The sequence below is a fragment of the Varroa destructor genome, unplaced genomic scaffold, assembly GCF_002443255.2.
Source record: "Varroa destructor unplaced genomic scaffold, Vdes_3.0 BEIS01000004.1, whole genome shotgun sequence".
NCBI lineage: Eukaryota > Metazoa > Arthropoda > Arachnida > Mesostigmata > Varroidae > Varroa > Varroa destructor.
In genome coordinates this window covers 10,334,671-10,354,948 of record NW_019211457.1, presented here as the reverse complement: position 1 = coordinate 10,354,948, position 20,278 = coordinate 10,334,671, and the positions used below count along the sequence as shown (strand labels likewise).

Here is a 20,278-nt window from a genome sequence, read left to right as displayed (position 1 = left end):
AAGCCAACCAGTCGCTACTGCCAGTTGCGATCGGAGTGCATAAGCTTTATAGGGACTCCATTACACCTTCCTAAGGGAATCTTTCTTTCTAAAAGCCTCAGTGGTCAAGAGTTGCTCCGAGAATGACGGCCGCTGCCGGCGGGTCGGGCTAGGGATAGGATAGTCCACTTCTATGATTGCATCTATCCGACCACCCCCACTGCCATAGTAGGAAGGTTGCTTGCAGGACAGAGACCAATATGGACTCGTGTCGTTCCCCATGCATGCTCGATATGTACATATTTGTCGTGCACACGTATGTGTCTGTACGTGGCACGCTGCATAGTCGCCTCGTCATCGGCATAAGAGCAGTACCTAACGGTCCGACTGACGGAGTTATGTGGAATACGTAGAAAGCGAGGGGGAGGCGGCGCCAGCGTCGGCGTCAGCGTTATGCAGCAACGTCTGACTGGGACTAGGTAGTCGTCGATTGACCAACTCCACAATCGTGATCGTACTTGCTCGGACATCAGGCGAGAATAGGCCAAGCACACAGAGACCATATATTGTCGGAGGCCATAGCAGTAGCATAAGGGTAGGTAACAGCAGGGACAGTGAATCTGTGTATTAGGCACGCGCCAAGACTCGACGCATCTCGCGTCTCGATGATCGATGAAGCTAAAGAGCGGGGTCTAACTATCGGGTGAAGGTGAAGAATGAACTAAGGGTGAACTCCGTCGGGTTGTCCGCCTGAAGGTAAACGACCTCAAGCTGATGATCAAACGACTGACTAACTAATGGCTACCAGACTTCGGCTGGACGGCAGCTCGTCGTTGTATGGCGAAACCCGCTTCACGATGACCTATAGATGGATCCATACGGTCTGGTCCTACGCTGTCCATATCGATCGACAAACTTGCTCGTTGAAACAGATATATATTGATATGTATATGCATGTCCTTATTCAAGTTTTTGCAGCCCTCTAGAGAAGAAAGGAAGAGTGTGAATTAGGACACAAGTTTTTATTTAGCGCCATGTGACTCGGAAGCTGTTCTTAGGCCAAAATATAGTTGTGTTGCCTTTACTAAATGGCTCGAATATTAGGTCAACTTTTTGTTGTCTGAACACAGGCAATAGTTTTCTACTGTCGGTGGGGCACTAGGATTCGTTTTTTGCCGATTGTCAATTATTCATAGAGCAGTCTACTTAAATACAGGTGCACAAGCTACGTTTCATTATGCGGGTGCGGGGCGAACCCAAATTTACTAGTCCATCCGTTGATACTATGATCCGACTACTATATGATAAAATGTACGTAGCATAAAATTATCAGTGTCTTACTTAATACACACATTCATTGTCTGAGTAGAGGAAGTAAGCACGGCCTATTTATTTAAGGACTAAACGGCTCAATCGGCCTAATTAATCCTGATATATATATATATATATATATTGATTTTAATTAGGCTTTTCTATTTTAGTTAAGGTTTACAAGCAATTTAACACTTATGTCAAAGTATGCCGTCCATACACGAATCGTCATTGAATAGAAAAGCTATAAAACATTTCACCTACTAGTGATGTAAGCTGATATAATGCGGTACTTGATAATATAATAAATTATCTTTGTGTATTTAGGGTTTAGCGTAGACCGAGAAATAGTCCTATTTGTAACGTGTGCATTGTAACTTATCACGGAGCAACGAAACACGCGAATAGGCACGCGTGTGATATAAAAAAACTTGAATATAATGAGCAAGTTTTGATCGAGCAAGAGCTCCAACACCGACACAGTTATCATAGGATAAGAATAGGTTTACTTTATGACGGCTTCGCACAGTATGCCCAAGTAGAGGTGAAGCACATATGTGCAGGTAAGGATTTTGCAACGACTGCATCAATGGCTCAGTTAATCATGTGTCTATCAGAAAGCGTCATTTAGTATTTGTTTGAGATTAGAGATGGCTGTGAAAATATATGAAATTATAAATCGATCATATTTGGAGGAGGGGTTCCTCGTCGAACCGTTCAACTTCAGCCGCTGCTTCGAACCACGCTGACGGAACAGTGTCGCTTAAAGACTAACACGCTCGATTCGAGCGTATGCGTAGTAAGTTATACCGTCCCCGTCCAGTTGGACCATTAAAGCGGAAATTCGCTTTAGCGGCAGGAAGAGTTCTCTGGTACAAAACCTTGGCGCATTCGAATTTACAAAGCTTTTCTCCTTGCAGAAGATTGACAACAAGCACAGTGGCCTTGCAGAAAATGCGTGTAAATGCACATGACAGCTCCCGACATGTTAACTATTTGCGGGCTGTGCACGTAAGCGGAAAAACATTCGCTGGAAATGAATAAAAAACAGAGCCCTTACGAGATCTGTACCTTTTCGACTCTAGTAAAATTCACACTGACTAAAAATATATAAACTTACGAAACTATGCAAAAGTTTCTTTTGAAAGCAGAATCGAACAATCGATCGGTCGACTCATCCGTTGCATCTGTGCAGGCTGCCTTATTTGCACATGTTTTCTTGCCAATGTACAACAATAGCAAAAATTCTCCCCATTACAAAGACACTTCCAGTCTAAACGTTAGCATCTGAACAAACATCAAAGTAACTCCTTGTCGAAGGTGTACAGCCTTTATCTTTGTGAATGTACAGTCACTAATGACTGCTTATTCCTCGCTGGAAATGAGAATATGGTACAAAACAAGAATTCAGATTCTTCAGAAAAGGGAGGGCTGATATCTCCGAGTAGTGACTGAGACAATTGATGGATGACTCAGAGGCGCTTGTCCTGTTCAGTCCGGTTCAGGATCTACCTCTCCGGGTTGCTCTACTCTCTAGGGAAATCCTACTCAGGAGGTCGCGTGTGGTGTCAAGTGTCTTAGCATAATGAGCTAACCTATAGAAAACGAGGAAGAAAATGAAAGGACAGAAGGAATAAGAACAAAATGCACAAGGAACGAGATGCACTGTTTCGCCTAAAATTCGTTCAGTTAAGCCCTAACTCGGGCAACAGGATGATACGTTCTACATCCTCGAATCAGCCGAGATCCTGCGGATTTGACGGCTTAGCTATGATACCCGATGAGGAGTACGCAAACCCTTGTTTGAAGTGTTTTAGAAGTGTAGCAGTCGATGGCGTAAAATGCAGTGCTGGGAGAATTTCAATGTAAAAGACCCACTGGTTAAGGTTCGAGTTTACCGATTCATTTTACTCAAGACCTTATATGAAGCGAAGTAGACCGGGTTCTCGATGAGTGGGATACACAGGAAGCAATCGCGATGTCTATGCGCGGGCTTGTTTTCCGAAAGCAAAGTATATGACAGTGTGAACGATTTGTAGACACCCTACCAAACTCGAGACAGAACATAGGGAGACACGTGTATCTCTCATAAATTCAGGTCTCTATTTCGATAGTTGTGTTATATGTACACAGTTTAGAGAACAACAGGCCGGCTTGTCGTGGGGGTTAAAATTACTTTCAACGGCTAGATTGTGACCGGCATAGCAAATCTGAGAAGGTACCGCAGAAATAGGTCAAGACCGTATCAAGCATCTCATTAAGAGCTGCGCAGGTTACAATCGGGCTAATTAGTAAGGCATGACTTGCAAACAGAACAATACGAAGGCAAGGTGCTCTGATAGCATCGTTCTGAATAAATGTATTCATTCGATTTAAACATAATTCAGCATAAAATATAACGATACGCTTCAAGTGGAAAGTCAGCATTAAAGCTCATACGGAGCGAAATAGCAGATGACCAGGTTGTGACCTTTTTTAATAGTATTGTCATAAGCCTTCAGTTACGATGAACATTTGTACAGTGATATTGAGGGGCCGATATGCGCCCAGTTTGCCTGAAAGATTATAGATGGATTTTGTACAGCACGCCTCGATGTCACAATATACTTTAGTGATAGGTAAACAACGAGCTTTTTTCTATAGCTTTAATAAGAAATTTCTTAACGGTTAGCGAACACTGGAATTTTAACAGGAATCCAATTATATCCAGTAATGACATTTGTCATGGATATTATGCAAGTAAAGTTACATACCGACACAAAACGGATCGCTGAAAAAACAACCATAGCTGACTTGCTGGCAGTAGTAGACTCCGAGCAGGGCATAATGTGTGCAGTATTTAGATAAATATCTGCATACATATAGGTGGGATTAGTGAATTACCAGAGTGTTTGCAAATTAGTCCTTGATCCTGTTATTCTCTTGTAGCTGTTGTGATAGTAGGCCAAAAGCAGTAATCGTCTTCTAACGATTGTTTTTTTTTAAAATTACTTTAAGAATACTCTAAGAGCTCATGCGTCTCGTTGTGATGAATGATTTGTGTCTAGAGTACTCCATGAAAGTTAAAATTACAACCACGTTACGAATTCAAGCGCGACCCTGTCCGGAAGACCCGCCTAGGTGCTATCGCATAGCATGGTACCAATTCCGAGTATTCGATACATTGAGTAGGTGCGAACTACGTAGACCATATCCAATGCAGGCAGGATAAAGGGTCCTGACCATCAATGAGGATTGCATAAAGGAGCTGATATAAACATTGGCTAGCAGTTGCTGGTACTGCTTTTAGCTGGAATAGCACAAAATAATACAGTTTCAGCAGAACATCCTGACGATCCGAAGGAGAAAAGCTTGAGCAGGAACAGGCATTTCATCCATCTAAAGAATTGTAAGGGGCGAAATGCTTTGGGGAGTAATAACTCCCCACCGTAATCTTTTTCGCTGTCAATAGTACGCCTGTGCAACGACTGTGCCGTTATATATTATATATTGAAGCTATACTGCGTCGGCATGTATATGTGTGCGGCGACTGTTGCCGCCTGCTTCTAACTGCAACTACTAGATTTATTGGCAAGCAATATTATATGTCACTCTTGCTAGCAGATTCTGCCACCCGGATCCATATCGTCCATCTATATGACCCATATAACTTATATATAACATGATACTTGGAGGCATTTACCCGTCGTCGTAGCACAAGTAGTAGCCGAAGCTGTCGGAAAAATAGCAGGAACGGCCGCCTATTTCGGCTGTGTCCTACATGGTAAAAGTGGATGTCTACCTCACTACCATATCTGAGATCGGTCGGTCGGTCGGTCGGTTTGGGTGAAATGGGGTGGGGTGGGGTGACTGTATGAAGTTATACGGGTTAGATGAGAAGAAACCCTTTTTCGTCTGCTGATGCTGCTCTAACGCTGGCAGTGTTACCAGCTCCGCGAGCGCTCCAGCAGTACAACGACGGTATCGTCATACATCGATATTCCTACTTGGCCTCTCTGCCCTAGAATAGGGCGGCAATAACAGAAGCAGATCAAAGGAAAACGGATAATAGCCGAAAGGATAATATGCTTTATTGATGATACTCACCTCTCGGATAGAAAACACAATACTTTCACTCACTCAGATCGTCAGACACCCACATCTTTACATACGTACACCCATACAACAAACAGACACAACTCCGATAGGCATCGTGTATTACTACTACCGCTCACGCCGCTGGACACAAAGCGTCCTGGAGTCAGCTGTGCTTCGGCTGACATTATTATTGACTCTGCATAGGTGGCGCTGTACACAACTGAACATAAGCGAATATATAATTTCGCTAGGGCAGAGATATACAAACACGCAAACGCAGGTCGATAGTGTATAGCCAGCACATGCAGCTCCTCACCACTGAACGGAGGGAGTTTCTGATGTTTAGGCAGAACTACAGACCCCACCAGGCAGGGAGCAGATCCCCATAAGACCCCACATCACCTCACAGCATATTGCCAACGACCACCCTATCACGTCCTTAGACGTTGTCTCATTAAATCCCCATTGGCGTTCTTCGTACATATCAAATACCGCTACAGTATTATTGTAAATGTCTGACAGCCAAAATGGGCATGTAGCGGCTTTGGGCTGCGGTAATCGTTTTCTAGTTGTAGCCGCGCGCCTAGATTTGCAGCAGGGACTTCTGCGTGTACCGTTTAAGGTGTCAATTCTTTGTATCTAGGCTGTTCTTATAAAGGCTAGCCGTCAGTAACTTAAGTGAGATATAATGTACAATACAAATCATAAGTGATATTATTAGTATTCGTATACCGTACTGCCAGATCGTGTATGTGCCCACCCACTTAGAGACAAGAGGATGTTATGCAACGTTCGGTTCACAGTCGTCACAGCGCATTGACTCTATAGCGCCCCGACTGATCCACCCGGATGCTTGAATGGCTTTCTCGCCATTTCCTTCGCCGCCGACAACCAATAAGATCTGTTCATCGCCGACTCAGCTGCTCGTCAGGCTCCTCCCTCCTTCATCTCGTTGGTAGAATACAACCGACCCTCTATGTATGTTCATTGTTCGTGCAGGCTTCCTCCCTTCACCAGCGCAGCGCCACTGTTACATCACGTTAGCTCGAATCTGTCCCTACGTGGCCGATCCGCTTTTGGCTAGCTGCTTGTGTGCGCCATCAAAAAAGAGAAAGGGAGAACAAGTTAAAAGGAAGCTGGCTCTGCTATTGCACGCGAACAAACGTACTGCTATTGGTGGCTATGGCCGGTAGTTCTATTTGCAATTGGCTCCACCGGCCAGAGACTGGGTCGAGACTTTTGGCAGAATCGGAGCTCTCAAACGAGCCAACATAATCTGCCCACATAACGTGCACAACGAGAACTTGCACGGACTGATGTTAGTACAGACTGGATTACATTATTTATGCGTCCTGTACGGAACTTTATCCTAGAAATACGAACGGCGCAGCATAACGTGCGCAGATCAGGTCACTGCGCTCACGTAAGAGAATACATCCGTATCTAGCCAAATGTATTGTTGTCGAGTAGGAACAACCTAGAACATCTTGCTTTACAAATACATTTCTATAATATACAAGTGCTAAAGGGTCGTCCTTGGGGAATTGGCGGAGCGCTCGTTCCTCGGCTGTACCGTACGCCCCGGACGATTAAACAACGGCTAAAGCTAGATCGATCATACTCGGTTAGTCGATAGAATATCGTCACATGTTCTGTGCGCGTTATAAGTACGGGCACGATAGTTTCAAGTGTCTCCCGTAGCAAACCTCTATTGGTCAGTGATTTATAAATACAATGAGCGGCACGGGCTGTTCCCCACAGATTGCTCAAAACATATCGACAATTGATGATCTATTATGTACTTCAATGTAGACAAATCGCCAGTTACCGCAGATAGCTCAAAGGAAGCATAGATAGAAAAGAATTAGCCTGTGCGAGAGAAGGAGCGTACGACATAGTCGTGATGCTTAAAATCTTCTTAGTAGCATAGTTCAGATGACTTGTAATAGCCCTAAGCATTACAGACTAGCATGAGTTTTGTTTCACGATAGTTATCGGTTATCTATGAACCGAACGTTGCTGTTTCGTACCGCGTGATTTTCGAAGTACGGCAAACGTCCTTATCCTGTTGATGTTTTCGAATAAGTTCTGCGTCTTTGGCCCCGAAAATATTACCATTCAAGCAGAGAATAAAGTCGGCGACCTAGGCCTCGGCTCCAGCACTCAACTGAAAAATACCGAAAATACATTACAGAAGCACCATATGATACCTGAAAAACCTGTACTTTTTCCACGAATAGCTATCGTTTACGCTCAGATTACGCGTAATGAGCCGCCATAGTTCCATAGCAGACGTTGTAGACCGACGATTTCATGTTCATATCGTGTATGGGACCAGCAATTAAATTTCCGACTGTGAAGATATTGATTCAATCCGTTGTGTTTCGCTCGCTTCGAGCAAAGCTAAGGCAACCGCAAGACGTTTCATGACAAAGAAAAAAAGCCGCGTATGAATCAACGCATACCAGTCTAGCACAGAGTTATGTTTGTTTTTTTTTTTGTCAAACATATCTTTCTAAGTTCGAATAATGAAAACAGTTGATCGGTATCTCTTCGTGTAACTTCTTCTTGCCAACGCGACCGGTCACCTTGCATCGACACCCGTTTGTCAGATTTTTCAAACAATTATAAAGTAGTCACTCAATTGCGTCCGTTATGAAAAGCTGTGATGATTTACTGGGAGGGAAAGATAATTTAATTTAACCCAAAATTTAACCCGAGTGCGTGACTGCAACCACTGCTATGGCACTATGAGAATCGGTGAAGAAAGGGTTACTTTTTCTCATCGATCATCAATAGAGTTTTGTATCCCATGCGCTGTTTTATCCATACGTATGTGTTTCCAGTCTTTTCTTTAAATCGGTCAATTTGCTGCCCGCCAGAACTCGATCGCCAATCATCTCTAAATAAAAACATAGTAACTGAACAGCGGCAACTCTCAATATTAAGGACAGTAACTTGGCACAAATTCAAATCGAAATAGTCCATGTTTTGGAGCCGTGTTAACTTCCAACTTCGAGCGACAGTTAATGGCAGTTCCGCCTCGTTATCATACGGTCTTTGCTGCTACTGCCGCTGTAGGCGATTTATTGTTTGTGGTATATTGCAGGCGCAGGCCAACGTCACAGGCTCTAACGTTAATCGGCGCCATTCATTGTTGGCTACTTAATTTCGCCGAATCGGACAGTTGCATGAAGGCCAACGGCAGGCAGCTTGAATCAGTGTCGTCGGACCATCTACGTCGTCACAAACGAGAACGAGGTGCGCGAGCGGCTGACTCGTCCTGGGCATCAGAAGCAAAAGCAATGGTGAGGTGAACAGCGGATACTGTCTTGTGCTCAAAGATGCTATTGTAAACTTAATTGGCGGCTAGCGTATTCACCCACACGGGTCGTTCGGTGTCTTGAAACTGTGTCACAGCGGCCGGAGACACACATCTTGATCGAATCAAGAAGACGAAAACGGCCAGGGGGGCTTGCGCCAATGGATCTGTAGGCGTCACAAGAAAGCTGTAAGGCAACGGGCGACATCAGTCGCAAGGCTTAATGGCCGCCAGAACACTGGTTTAATTACAGAGAGAGCAAGATGCAATTGCCCTAGATATGCCCATCCGTTCTCGAGCGGGGAACCCAATTCATTGGAGAGAACTAACCCGCCATTTTGCGGCTTAAGTTGGCTGGATTTGGTGCTGCGTTGTGGAGTTCAGATCGATATTTCAAGTACCTGTTCGGGCCGTTTTTTTGTGCAGGAGAGGGGCTGGTGTGGGGGTTACGCCGGATGATTCTAACGGCGTTTATGACAGCCACGGAGAGGCAGTGTAGAAGTTTCAAAAAAAAGAAGCGGTTTACCTAGTGGGTGTGTCTTTTGTCGCCACAAAATGCGCTTACTGGAGAGGGCAAAAAGGCTAAGATCCACCCACGAATGCAGCTAGCTACCAAGACACTGGGTCAATGTGACCGCAATTTAAGTTACCGCAAAGATGGGACGACGTCAAAAGTGATCTCGTCGCTGGACCATGTGGTCTCTATGTGGCTAGCCGGAACAACTGTCTGTTGATTCTCTGTAAAATTTTCTCTTAACCTGCCTGCGCATACCTACAGACTTCGCGCGTCTGGACAAGTGTCTTCGGAAAGTGATCTCAAGCAATAGGTTTTGAGTACGTTTGGGAACTCGACGATTATTTCTTGTAAAGTGACTAACTTGAAGGACAAAAAGGACCCGTCCGAGCGCATTTGGAAAACACCGAAAGGACAACGACGTGATCGAATACAGTGAGTGTTTGTTTGTAGCGTAATAGCGAGGGAGCCGAGTTGAAGGAACTATGTCTATAAGGGATATAGGCAGATTCTTTGAGATTTTGTTGAACTCCGGGAACTACCAGTTTTTGTTGGCATTGTTTAATTAGTTAATTTATTTTATGAAAAATAATCAAACAATAGACTAAAGTGGCAGTTCATTGATGTTGAATCTCCAACTTAAGAGTATAAATTGCACCTCACTTTATAAGCCGTTTTCTAAAGTAAGACATTTTAACTTGCTGACGACAGTATGACGTTTGCGGCTAGAAATATTATTACAAAGTTAGTTAAGGTAAATTTCTATCGTACGACGTAGTTATTTTTTCTCGGGGTCGCTTCTTTTTTTCTTATAGACCATATAAGAAAACAAAGACGATCCGGTCATTGTGAAAGCCTTGTAACGCGTTCCATCTAGCACTTATATGTATAGACTGTGATATAATTAGGCGACCATATAATATATCAAGCTGAGAGGATATGAAAGAATTGCAAAATTCTTTAAAGGATGTATAGGAATGGCCTGTGTTTACACGACTAGGACATTGTACAAACTGAGCCTGCTGAGCCCTTCATGTTCTGTCGCTTGAGGGAGCATGTTGATCAAATCGAGAGTTTCCCCATGATTGAATGATAGAAAAGGCATCAATGTCATCGGCCAGACAAGCCGGCTATTGCTGAGTTGATTTCATAGCTTTTTGTTTAGCTGTGCTTGATATATATACCAAGCTGTCGAACTTTCAATGTTATTGTTACTTCTCCTTGTTAGCGAAATCTTTTCGCTATGTTTGATAGTATTGTTTTCAATATTATAATCGTACCCTCGATCTGGGATCACTTATTCTATTTAACAATCCCACGGTAAGCATTGCCGTTGTTCATGCAGATATACTCTCTGGTGTGTCTGGAGGGTGCTCACTTCTAGGCATAGTTTAACACTGTTTGCGCGTATTGTTATGAGCATCACGAAACGCTACTTCAATGAAGTACTTACCTTTCAGTGACAGAAGAATGAGACAAGAATTAACCAAAGTCTGTTCATCGTCTGAAGAGTAGTCCTTAGTAGTTTGACGCCTAAATTCAAGTCATTATAGGTACATCTAAATGTTTCGTAGACGATTGAATTGAACCAAGTTTAGTTAACTTTAATGTAAATAGCTCTCGCTTGCTAGACGCCGGCAAAATCCATGTGTGCGCACACCACATTTATCAACAGTCTGGAACACAGTTTGTTCGTTCGACCACAACACCGATTACATTGTTAGTGAAAAATATTGACATAGGTCCTTTCTACTTAGCTCGTCGATGATACCAGACCTGCAGGTGACAGGGTCCGCTTCTTTCATCGCGTATATATACAATCGAAATATGAGGGATATCTTCAAAGTGGATCGGATCAACAATTACCTTTTTAACAAACCATAGACTTATAGATGAAACTTCGTCTGATATGTTGCATAACGATTGCCGAGACCACAGACAAATGCCTGTCGCTCAGAGCCTGTTATAAAAGAAACTGCTGGTTCTGGACGGTAAAAGCTATAATCAGTCGCGCGGATATCTGTTGTCGCAGAGACCATTAATAGGGCTACCGTCCTATCCAAGCTGGACGCTTAGACATCGTGGTACGCCATCCTTTAATGAAATTACAACGCCCATAATATTCTCAGTCATTTCCTGTGCCAAATGTATTGAAGAGGTTATTACCTGTCGTCAATGAAAAAATGATTTTTTGCACGATCATAATCACTGAATTGGCCACCTAGTTTTGAGCACTGTTCATTATTTAGTTGTCGAAATGAAGTAGACATAAGTTAACTTTCTTTGAAACCAGTGTGGCCTTCAATCAAATTGTTCCGCTCCGTCGTTGCTGAACAACCACCTCACCCTCGCCTCGCTTTCTACACTGACTATGCAGAATTTATTGATTTCTGCCGTCCCTATTGCAAAGAATTAGGTTTAGATCGATGGTATTTGCTGGCTTTCACCGTTTGTGCCGTCCATCATCATCAGTGGTCCCTCAGATGATAAATAATAGCAGCAGCGGCGGAGACAGTAGAATGCTTCTAAATCGGTCGATGTCCTTCCTGGACTACACATTCGCATCAAAAGAAACACAACAATCAGCCAGAATACCTTAGAGAAGGTATACCCTTTCTCTATAACCTTATTTCCCTCAATCTTCTCCACCCACCCACCCACCCACCTACCAACGTATTTATCTACCTAACTCCACTGATCTCTGAACAAGACAGCGGCCATCGCCGCCGCTGCCGAGAGTTTTCTCCCCTTAATACGACTCCTCTTCTTTGTCATCCTGATCGTGTATATTCAGCACGGACACATATAGTACACGTCCCACAGCGCAAGCGACGATGTCGATGGCGAAACCGCCACACTAGCTTAGTCCAAATGGCTGCACAGGCTGTATCGAAGGTCTGAGAACTGTTCGGAAGGCTTTCACTTATGTACTTTCGCCGAGCATTTGGCTGCTTTCTGCTTGAAGGACGATATAATGGCAGCGGAGGAGGTTGTTGCGCTCACCTCGAAGGGTTTTGACGAGTCGGATCCGTGAGTGAGATCGTTCACCTCTATATTTCATAAGAGACCTAACCTGGACGGACCATACGGGAGACGGGCAATACAGAGCTGCGGGCTGCGCGGCTGCAGGGTGAAGAACCCTAGCCTAAGTCGAGGAGTTGAGTGCGAGATCGAGTGAGAGAGAGAGAGAGAGAGAGAGAGAGAGAAAACGGTCTGACCGTTCAGGGCAGTGTGGGCATTAGAAGCTTGGCGGCTCCAAGATGATTGAATCGGATCGGAAAACGCTTGAACGGCCACTGAGAAAGTGGGCGAGAAAGCTTCTTGGGCCGGACTCAACTTAACAGCGAGTCTGTCTCGAGACTTTTGCAATCTTTCATAACCGAACTCGGCCAGTCGGTCCCGAAACTTGCTTTCACCAGTAGCAACAGCAGCTGCAAATATGAGTTGCCAGTTTCAGCTGGTGATTGGAGGCGACAGAACGTGAACGTTTGGTCCGGCTTTGATGGGTCATCGCTTCAAAAGAAAATGGTGAGCGAGTCATCGTTTCAAGGATTACTACATCAAGATGCGCGACAAGACTTTGCATTAGGGTTGAAACGTCCACACCGGAAGGCGATGTGTATCGACGTCTGTTTGGTGTTTATCCAGTTGGAATAAAATGGTATGCGAATCGGCCTGAAAGCGTCACTTTAACCATAACTTCACGACCGCCTCGAAGAGTGAATGATAAAGTGAACTTTATGCTTACATCATATGTCATCCGAGCTGTTGACGAAATTACTCGGGCGGGTCACGTGCAGCATTTCGAGAGGCAACGTGCACGTTGCCGCTCAGAGTACGTTTTAGCAAATACTTATCGAATATCACTATGCATGGGCACGCGTTGTTTCCATGAGCAATACTCTGCTTTTAGGAACTAGATGAACGTAATTAAGTACTCACAATACAAACAATAGACTCCTTCGGCAAGCATAAATAGGCCCTCGACGGCCCCATAACGACAGTTGTCATGTGTTTATGTCTTGGTTTCCTTTCATGGGACTGCTCGACCTGCCCATGTCGATAACCTCCAAATACCGGGTTTCTACACTTCCTCCTATCGGGTGTTTTGTCGCCGATATCGTCAAAAGTTTTTTCCAATGACCTATCATTTCACAGCAGTTAGCTAACGTACACACACGTACAACATACACACGCTATGTATGTACATAGTGAGTGAGCAAACTTTCTCATGCAGACCACTCAAATGGCATGTATTTCACCCATTATTAGCAGCGGCAAAATGTACGTAAAAATGAGCCATGTTGCTACCGTGCACGTTGCCCATTTTCCAAACGGATATAATCTAAACGATAACAACAATATAATAATAGTAATATCGCTACGCCGGAGAACAACTCGAGCGAGCAACGACCTCTTTCATATCGTCACGACATTGAAGGGGCAGATGCTTCGTGGCTTATATCTGGCAAGATATCTGTCACAATACGATTCCCGATTAGAGAATCATTGGCAATACATTTAGAAGGACAAGCTACGCAAAGAAGCCTGTCGCATAACGTATTATTAGCAGGAGTGTGGCAACAACCGGTGCGCCGGCGTTGACAGTTCGATCGTGCGTATCATCTTCAAAGATTGTCATAGCGTATTTCCTGACTGTTAGCTACCCCCTTAAAATTGTGTAAAACAATTCAAGAGGGTAGAGGGGTCACTTGCGACGGTTGCGTCGGACGATGTAATGTCACTACGGGCGATGCCTGTTGTGGCAATAGTTCGAACTGATAACCCGCGCTTTCTCTCGGTTCTTTTTCAATCCGGTACGACAAGATGTATAGCACTGTAAAATAATGACAATAATAGTTGTAATAATACCTCCAATGTTAGCGTCATGGCGTATAAATGCAGAACGCTCCCCTGCTTTATTACCGCTACAATCAATATATCCTTGGGTAAAGTGGAACACCCGTGTGTTTCGTTTTTTGAATAGCTATTGATGGGAGCTGGGGTTCGAAGGATTAGCACTTGATTAGAAAATGCAGTTATGTCTATTGTCTACGGTACTTATTCCTTATAGCGCAAATTTGTGATCATGGCGTAGTGCAAAACTCATTTTACTCACTAGTGTAGAACGCTGACACATGCCCTCGATGAGAAAACACTGAGCGTAGAGATAATAAGTTTTTCATAACTTTGCATCAGATTTCCATAAATTGAATATGCTACTTACCACGTAATAATTTCAATAACTTACCAGCTCAGAAACTTGTCAGAGCAAATCTGTGTTCAAACCAGAACGGATACCTACAGGCGACGAGCGTCGACATTTGATGAAGGCCGTGAATATTGTCACTAAAAATATAAATTCCCCATTCGATAATCGCTTAGATCTAAATTTGGCAGCGGTGTCTCTACAGTCCTGAAGGATTTCGTCACAGCCTCGCAAACTTAGCAACGTTACTAGATGAAATGTTTTTTATACACGATCATATATATATATATTATAGCATAAGGCTAAATTATCTGTAGAATTAAATCGATTTTTCCTAACGGCAAATTATAGAATGTGTCAGTTTTGCTTCCTCACCGCAGTACTCGTAACACGTGCATGAGAGCTACTGTACCCTATAACTGTACATACATACATACATACATACATACATACATACATACATACATGGCTCAGTTATTGATGACCAACTCAGTGAGTAGCGACGGGCTGTTGGCGACCTAAACCCGCCTCTCTTTCTTCCATCGCCTAACCCTTCTGATCTGCCCTTTCCCTAACCAGCCACTCTATTTTAACCATGTGCCTGATTCGCCCGGTCAGCAAATATTCTCGTTCACACCCAGACCCCCTTATAGTCAGTCGTCCTCACGAGGTGGACAGTTGTGGATTTGGCCAAAGAGGAGACGATCAGAAGCGTTAAAAGTAACCCACACTTGCTTCTGTAACGGAACAATAGTTTACGTTCAGCTTGGTCAATCGCAGATTAACACCGGACAATTAATTGTTTTCGTTTTGTGCGTGGCCAGATAACACATTTCTGGTAGTTTACGTGGTTTTCGTCGCCCAAACCCCAGCCGGAGTGCTTTAAACCACTGTGTCTCTACTGAGCTGTTGATGATGTTCCTTTTGTGTGATTAAAAGTACCGGTGCACGCGCCTGAGCAAAGTTGTACTATGCATAATCTACAGTGAACAATTTTATGAACTTGTGTGAATACAAATGTCAAGTTTCACTTATAATTTAAAATTAACTGCAGCCTAGACTGGGATACGCCCCTTGAAGGCCTCCGATTCACCAATTTTTGTGCATGTTCTGCTGGTAAGTTGTCAAAAATACAGCGAGTGCGTTATCTTTTATAGAATGCATTTTTCCTAGCTTCGGTAGTACTCTATTCGGTTTCGTCGAAAATCGTCTTGAGCCATATTTGAAAGAAGAGAGTAGGAATACCTTTCTAAAGTGTCTCACGACTTTATAAATGTGAAACAGAATAGGTATGAAGAATGTTGTTAATATTTTAACGTGGACTTTTACTTAGTGAGAAACCAAAAAAAAATTTTTTTTTTTTGTTAGAATGTTTCAAGCGCCGTCCTCATATAAATCATAGATCCTATCGTCTCTTCTTTAAATGGTCGGTATTCAATTCAGTGTTACTGGGTCGTTCCCAAACGCGTGAAGATTTTGTTGGGTTTATGGTTTGGTAGGTTTAGGCAAGTAATGCTATTTCATTAGCACAAATTGAGGACGTTTCCTGTTTAAAAAAAGCAAGTCGGGTTTACCGAGTTTTATATACAGAAGAAAAAAAATAGATTACAAAATTGACACTTATTTCCATGACGTACTACCGGTTTTGTAACGCGGTTCGTAAACAGTCGCTGAGGTGGGGTCTGTCATCAACGTAGTGGATGTATAATGATCGATTGTGAGTTTATGTTCCCCTGTACGACACAATGCCACGCAACTAACACTGTGCTCGTATCTTGCATAGATAATTTCAATAATTACTATGTCATCGCTAAAATAGCGGCGGATTAGTGGGAAGATAAATATTAAGATGAAGGCAGCATTGCTACGGTGGGTGGTGCCAAAAGGTATGATGTAATCTGTGCCAAAAAGAAAAACGTCCCCTGTGTTGATATTTAGGGCAAATTGGGGTGGACATCTCTCAGTGGTCAAAACAAGTCTTTAGCTCGTGTCGTGATTTACTTTTTAATAGATCTTAAGTTATTCTTAAGTTATATATTAAATAGACTTCAGCATAATTTTCGGGTCATAGTCAAACATCGACTCTAAAGGTGTCGGCTCTAAAAGACTTCAGTATTCGTATACAATAAAAACAAAAACGTTTCATGACATTGAGTTTATCAATAAACACTGAGATACCGTTTCTTAATTTCAATGACTTGTTCTGTCTTACAGGTATAGACGAAGCATTAAACATGGATCTGTCAGTGGAATTTCGCCCTGCTCTGGGGGTTAAACGTGAGAGTTCAGTATCTCCTCCCGGGTGGGACCATTCATCAGAGGGGGACCGACCGCTAGATTTCAGCAGGCAGAGTCCATCTGCAACGAACGAAAAGGTTGCTAACGACGCCGACTCGTCCCCAGCAAAAAAGTGTGCTGTCTCCGAACCTGAACAGGATTCTCCACGCACGATGCCCGATCAACGAAAACTTCTGTTGACAAACCCACAACAGCTACGCTTTCACGACATGCACTGCCCGACCAGCCCGCCTCAGAGTCTATCTCCGAACTTTCAAGCAATAATGGGGCTTGCACCGAACGTTCTGCAGTCGAACGAAGATCATTTGAACCTTTACGAATCCCTTGTGCTCAAGTCACTACAGTCTGGTTCCAGCCCACAGCATATCTTCGACCCAGGCTATCTGCACTTCAGAAATCAGGTTAGCATTGCTGCTATAGGGGCACTGCTCTCAAGCCGGCTCTGTTCCGTCAGTTAGATGAACGAGTATACCTTATCTACATGTTAGTGTACCGTCCTTTTGCTTTTGCATGACTTGGCAATGGGCGTTTCTCGAAACCAACTGCGCATATTGAGTATACTAATGATTGGTCAACATCGTTTCCGCTTTGTGTTGTTATATCTGAAAGCAGTTCCTGCTCCAGAAAAAGATGCAAAACACTCAGAGACGTAAGACTGTGTCAATGTCGACCCCAACGACTACATCTTTAACTCCCATACCGAAAAGTTCCGATTCAACGGAACCATCATCCGAATTGTCGGATCAGTCCAATGATTCTAGCCATGTTCACCATAACCAGGCCGATTCAACAAATCGAACGGCAGTTTTGCCTACTGTTACATCACCGCCTTCATCCGCTTTGCCGACCTCCAGTAGCAATTCAAATGGCACTTCGAGACGACGCGGTAACCCTTTCCCCGAGGAGCTCAAGGACACAGCGTACTGGGAGCGTAGGCGCAAGAATAATGAAGCTGCAAAGAGGTCTCGGGACGCGCGGCGTGCTAAAGAGGACGAGATCGCCATTCGAGCAGCTTATCTCGAGCAGGAGAATATCAAATTAAAGGTCGAACTTAGCACTCTTAACCAACAACTAGCACATCTACGAGCATTTGTTGAAGCGCGTCAAATCTAGACGTCGTCCCCGTCGAAGCAGGATTGCGTCGTTTTCTATTGTGTCAACCGGCTTCCCAGTCAGTAACTATAACCGGCTGACATTAATGGGCTAGAAGCAAGATGAAGACGTCACAGATCGAAGAAGATCTCGTAGACATTTTTATAGTATATGCATGTTGACATCTCGTAAACCCCCCCCCCATTAAGCTTACTGGTGGCAAATGAGCCCATGGGGGTTAAGAAATGTTACACGCATCTAATGCTTAAGAACAAAATGATCTAATAATCGGTTATTGGAAATAGTACAAAGGACGAATTCTCTATGGGAGTATTAGAAAGGGCTCTCGACACAGCCATTTTTACCAACTTTACCGTATCTCAAAATGTATAGGCGTAAATATCACTACTTAATGAATGAACGCTGTCTTGCAGTGAATCCGTTACGCCATTTTAGGGCTATGTATGGCTTTTCCCACATCTAAAATTATGATGAACTTCATTCCTGATAGACGCTTACGAGTGCAGCCGGTGTTTTCTATCAGGAACAAAGTTCCCTATGCCGTATTATGTGGCAAAAACCATATCGAATACACCGTAATGGATATACTATCAAAACGATCTTCTTGAATGTGAATATTTCGTACGTAACTTACTGTTTACATACAAAGAGCTGGAACATCGGCAGGAATAGGCGCATAGGCTTAGATCGATCGTCTTTAAACTATAATGTGTTATTTTAATTTATTTTATGTTACCTAACGGTTACAGAATAAATAAATGAACTGTCAGGAAATAGTAGCTAGCAAGCGATAAATAAAGCAGATTATTTGGTTACCTCTCGAATCCGCCATAGATACCGAGGTCGCAGCTTCGAAATGTGCTAAATTCGACTTTGTATTCAGATGCTCAAGCCCGAAAAACGTTCGAAGCTGCCAGATTATCGGCCGGATGGCGTATTGCACAAGTAGCTCTGCAGTGAGTGCTAGCAGCAAGAAAGGCCATATCGAGGAAAGGAAATTGAAATTCTCATAGATTTCATAACATTCGTGATACCTTTTTCCTTGAGCGATGCCTCGTGCGTTATGCTGATGCAATGGAAAGAGGTAAGGATTGAGACGGAAATACGAACAAAGAAACAACAAACGACGTCATAGCCTCACCCAACCTAAATACCTAGTCACTGTATTACCTTACGTGGTGGGTTGAAACCTGATTTCCAGACGCTGTTTTGTCGAACAGCGCTATTTCTGTTCAATGTTAAGGAAGGAGAGATAGCTATTAAAGGACAGAGATATCATACAACAATGAATGAATAATATCCGGCGTATTGCTATGCAAAGAAGGAAATATTATATATATTCTAGGTACCTGTAAATGTAGAAAAGAACCTTATTCAGCAAATATGGAATCAAAAAAAAAACTGCCTGTGATAACGCGCTCATGGCCATTTTCTATGCGAACAATACTATCGATTGCAACTAGTAAATAAAAGAGAATCTTTTAAATGGACCTGAAGAAGAAGTAGGACGAGGTGGAGGAAAGGCCCTGACAACGTTCAAACCATATGTAAGTTAGATTACAATTGAAAGAAAGCGATTCACACCATCAGATACACCATGAATTTTCCCCCCATCTCACGACGACGCTCGTAATATGGATACCCAGTTTTTAGAAAGAGAAATTCGTAGATTGCTAGGTATAAGAAAACGGGTAGGCGCGGAACAAGGGAGTATTTCCACTAGATAGCTTGGAAGTGATGAACGGACGCTCGCTCGCTTTATTCACAAACAAACAGGACCAAAAGACAACTGATTAACGCTGCGTCCTTAAATTAAGCTAGCTTATATTATTTGCAATGGTACGTTTTAATGTGTCAAGTACCTTTATGATGAACAGTCGAAAGAGAAAGATGTTTACATTTAGAAACAGCGGTAGTGGCGCGCACATCTGTCCGAATTATGTTAAAAGATATTATGCACGGATGCAGTGTTCGCGTCAACAAACGATATTCGACCTTCCGATCTGAGGGAAGCAGAAGTAGCCGGGCTGTCAGATTTCATAACGCGTGTCCAGCTATGCATCGATCTACATGCAGATGATACAATTATTATAGATGCGTGCGACAGCCATCTGCGAAGATGAGAAGATTGTATAAATGGGCTAAAATAAAAAAAAAATCGCTTACTTTATTTATGTACCAAATACACGCGTCGCTTTTCTTTCTATGACAACTTATCTAGCTGTTTATTTTTCAAAGTGAGTTATCTCGTAAAACGTACCATGAACTACTTGTCACTCAACGTCAACAGACTCTCGACATAGTCTTTCTTGCCAGTTGTTTTCTTTTTTTGGAGCTCTAAAAGTGTTTATTTGGGTTTTTTTTTTGGGAAGTTATTTGACCTGTTGATGGTTCCTGCAAATAATACGTCTTTAATCTCGGTTAGTGAATATTGGCTATCGAAGCCTTTAGTAGA

General features: G+C 43.2%; 2 protein-coding genes across 3 annotated transcripts in view; one reads left to right on the top strand and one right to left on the bottom strand.

Moving 5' to 3' along the window:
* LOC111250321 (uncharacterized) overlaps positions 1-11,249 on the bottom strand; it is a 58,035-nt gene extending 46,786 nt beyond the window's left edge. The window contains exons 1-2 of one of the 2 annotated variants that reach the window (XM_086988935.1): positions 11,070-11,249; positions 10,657-10,879 (exon numbers count right to left, since the gene is read on the bottom strand). The gene's annotated coding sequence lies outside the window, so the exon portion shown is untranslated. Of the gene's footprint in view, positions 1-5,376; positions 5,522-10,656; positions 10,880-11,069 lie in introns of those variants that run through there. The other variant, XM_086988937.1, reaches the window with a different exon arrangement.
* Positions 1-20,008, top strand: part of LOC111250318 (uncharacterized) — a 119,118-nt gene extending 99,110 nt beyond the window's left edge. The window contains exons 5-6 of the mRNA XM_086988934.1: positions 16,627-17,111; positions 17,323-20,008. Coding sequence (XP_086845060.1) covers positions 16,627-17,111; positions 17,323-17,823 — 986 coding nt within the window. The 3' untranslated portion in view covers positions 17,824-20,008. The remainder of the gene's footprint in view (positions 1-16,626; positions 17,112-17,322) is intronic.
* Positions 20,009-20,278: the final 270 nt, after the last annotated feature.